Source organism: Mandrillus leucophaeus, unplaced genomic scaffold (genome assembly GCF_000951045.1).
Source record: "Mandrillus leucophaeus isolate KB7577 unplaced genomic scaffold, Mleu.le_1.0 Scaffold396, whole genome shotgun sequence".
NCBI classification, from domain to species: Eukaryota; Metazoa; Chordata; class Mammalia; order Primates; family Cercopithecidae; genus Mandrillus; species Mandrillus leucophaeus.
In genome coordinates, this window is record NW_012104209.1 from 137139 (window position 1) to 140492 (window position 3354).

The following is a 3354-nucleotide window of genomic DNA, read 5'->3' on the forward strand; positions in this document are numbered from 1 at the left end:
AGGGGATGGAGTCTTGCTTTGTTACCTAGACTGGAATGCAGTGGTGCAATCTTGGCTCACTGCAACCTCAGCCTCCCAGGTTCAAGCAATTCTCTTGCTTCAGCCTCCTGAGTAGCTGGGATTACAGGTGCCCGCCACCACACCTGGCTAATTTTTGTATTTTTAGTGGAGGCGGGGTTTGGCCAGGCTGATCTCGAACTCCTGACCTCAGGCAATCTGCCTGCCTCAGCCTCCCAAAGTGCTGGGATTACAGGCATGAGCCACCACACCTGGCTCAGTGATTACTTTTAAGTGGAAGGGAATAATTCATTTTAAGTGGTAGAGAGCTTCTACCAGCTTACTAGACATAATTTATGACATAAAATTGCATTGTAAATATTTTATATTGCATTTGTAAATGCTTTAATTGTCCAACCTTATATTTTTCTTTTGAAAGTAATGTTACTTGGGCCTCAAGTAAGGTAGATGAATCTTTAATGTTTTTTCTAAGATTACTTCTATAGCTAATGCATGCTTAGTTATGAAATCCCAAATGAAAAGTACAATGAAATACATGTTTATACTAGAATTAAAAAAAAAAAATTGTTTGGAAAGCCAGTGGGGAATGGAAACAGGAAGATTGTCCAAAAAAAAAAACCCATTCACTTATTCATTTGCCTTAGGGCATGCAAAGAAAATATGACAGCTCAAGGGGTTTATAGTCTTGTGCCTTTTCTTAATGTAAAATCAATTTTATGTCTTTTTTTTTTTTAAGACAAGATCTCTCTCTCTCTCTCTCACCGGCTGGAGTGCAGTGGCACAATCACAACTTACTACAGCCTCAACCTCCCTGGGCTCAGGTGATCCTCCCACCTCAGATTCCCAAGTAGCTGGGACTGCAGACATGTGCCACCATGCCCAGCTAGCTTCTTTTCTATTTTTTGTAGAAACGAGGTTTCACCATGTTACCCAGGCTGGTCCCGAACTCCTTAGCTCAAGCAGTCCACCTGCCTCAACCTCTCAAAGTGCTGGGGTTACAGGCGTGAGCCACTGTGCCTGGCAATGTCTATTTTATTATAAACTCTTATAAAATTCTGAAGGAGTTTATCCCAGCGTTGTATGGCAAAGGTATAATCATACTTCTCACTTTATATTTCTATAATAAAATAATCACGTGAAACTGATTGATAGTACACAAATGTAAGATGGACTGTTACTTTTTTAAGTCTTACAAAATTTGTAAGTTTCTAGATAGACAATCAAAATAATCTTTCCTTTTGTATTATTGTGGCAATTCATTGTTTCTGGTTGCCTCACCTTATACACTATGTATTTTTTTCTCACCTCAAAATTATAAAAATTGCATTAATGGAAGTATCTTTTTTTTGTACAGTGAACGGCCTGTTTCATCTTACTATGAAAAAGAGAATGTGGATTATATTCTTCCTATTATGACCCAGCCATATGATTTTAAACAGTTAAAATCAAGACTTCCAGAGTGGGAAGAACAAATTATATTTAATGAAAATTTTCCCTATTTGCTTCGAGACTCTGATGAGAGTCCTAAAGTCATCCTGTTCTTTGAGGTATGAATTGAATGGAGCAATTCAAATTAAATGATGGTTAATATTTAATAGCACAGATGTAAGCTATTATTTTTAGTAGTCCAATAATGCAAAAAAAAAGTAGTGTGAGAATGTAATCTCTAGGATTTAGTGTTTGTAGAATGCTGTGAAATACAAGTGAGACACCCTTTTATAAACAGTGATAGCATATTTGCTGAGTACTATTTGGCCTAGTTTGTATCATTTAATAATTACAACAACCCTGTGACTGTTAACTGTACTGAAGTGATGAATCCACTCTATATGAATGTATTTCTCCATTTTTAACCCATTTCACAAAGCATAAACTCATTTAACCGTATCAGACACCCTAAGAATATGTGTACCACCTGGATAAATAAATGTACACAGATCAGTTAATTAATGCAATTTCATATATAACCAAAAATGTTGTAAAACTTCTGATATGTAAAGGGTTAGTGGTGGGTCAGAGAAGTCAGTGAAAGCTTTATGGAATAGGTGGCTTTTGAGCTGACTAGTTATTATATAATTTTCTTAAAAATGAGGTGGTTTGAAGTGAAAGTGATTTCTCCAAAGTTACTCAAATTTTAAGTGTAAAAAAATGTGTTTGGAGATAGTTTGAACCTAGAATACCACATTTCTTTTCTCTATCATGTGTTCTGTCTCCATAAGCAAAGGAAAGTAGAGAAAGCGCCCCTTCTAGTGTAAGCTAGATGGAGAAGTTTAGCATGGGAATAGCAAGTAACTTGGCATAACCAGTGCTGAAGATTCATTTTTTAGAATTACTTGTTTTTATGATCCTTCACTTTCAGGTTGTCTGTATTTATGACACAAATATTCCCATATTTACATTTGTGATTATGTTGTGTGTGATTTACATAAAGCTGTTATTGTTGAAAAATGGGTATAATTTTTATCTTAAGGAATTTTTTCTTTGACTTCAAAATTTGTCATTTGTTATAATTTTCAGATAGATTGTTGTATTATAAACACTTTTGGTTGCTTCTTAAGTTTTCATATAGTATGTTATTGCCTATGCAACTACTTTTTGATCTCAGTTTTTTAAGTGTTTATTGAGGACAACTTGATAATGTCTGTCAAAAGTCTTTAAAACCATTATTTTACTCCTAAGTATTTATCTTAAGGAAAAAATGACAAGTCCACGAAGATGTGTGTGCAAGATATTTATTTCAACATTGTTTATAATGGCAAAAATTTTAGGGAGATAAAATAACCTAAATTTAGATCAGTAAGAGAGATGGTTAAATAAGTTATAATTTTTGTTAAATTTATGGTATTTGTGACGGAAGAATAGTAGGCAGTCATTAACATTATGGTATTAATGTGTATGTATTGACATGAAGAGATACTCACTACATGTTATATGAAAATAATTTGTGAAATAGCATTATTAGATTTGTAGTTCCATACATATGTTTAGGAATGCACAGAAAAAGATTTAGCCACCATTAACATGGTGGCCATCTATGGGTCTGGATTACAAGTTGTTTTTACTTTGCATATATATATTTTTTATATTATGTTTTCACTGAGCGTGTATTATATCTGTAAAAAAGATTTAGGTATCCAAAAAACACAGATGAATGGAGTCTGTATCGTTTCTCAAGCAGTATTTTTTCTATAAAGGTCTCATTTTCGCAGCTGAGCTTTTAATAAGCACCAGTAAGTTTGAAGTGATAGCCTCTTATAAGTACCTAGAATACAATCTCTGTGGCAGGTTGGTTGCAAATCCATGAGCTTTAATGTCCAGACGGGATAGAGGAATGGA

General features: G+C 34.3%; 1 protein-coding gene across 1 annotated transcript in view; it reads left to right on the forward strand.

Annotated features, from left to right (window-relative positions):
• Nucleotides 1-3354, forward strand: part of AHI1 (Abelson helper integration site 1) — a 248465-nt gene that overhangs the window by 53994 nt on the left and 191117 nt on the right. The window contains exon 5 of the mRNA XM_011991473.1: nucleotides 1355-1565. Coding sequence (XP_011846863.1) covers nucleotides 1355-1565 — 211 coding nt within the window. The remainder of the gene's footprint in view (nucleotides 1-1354; nucleotides 1566-3354) is intronic.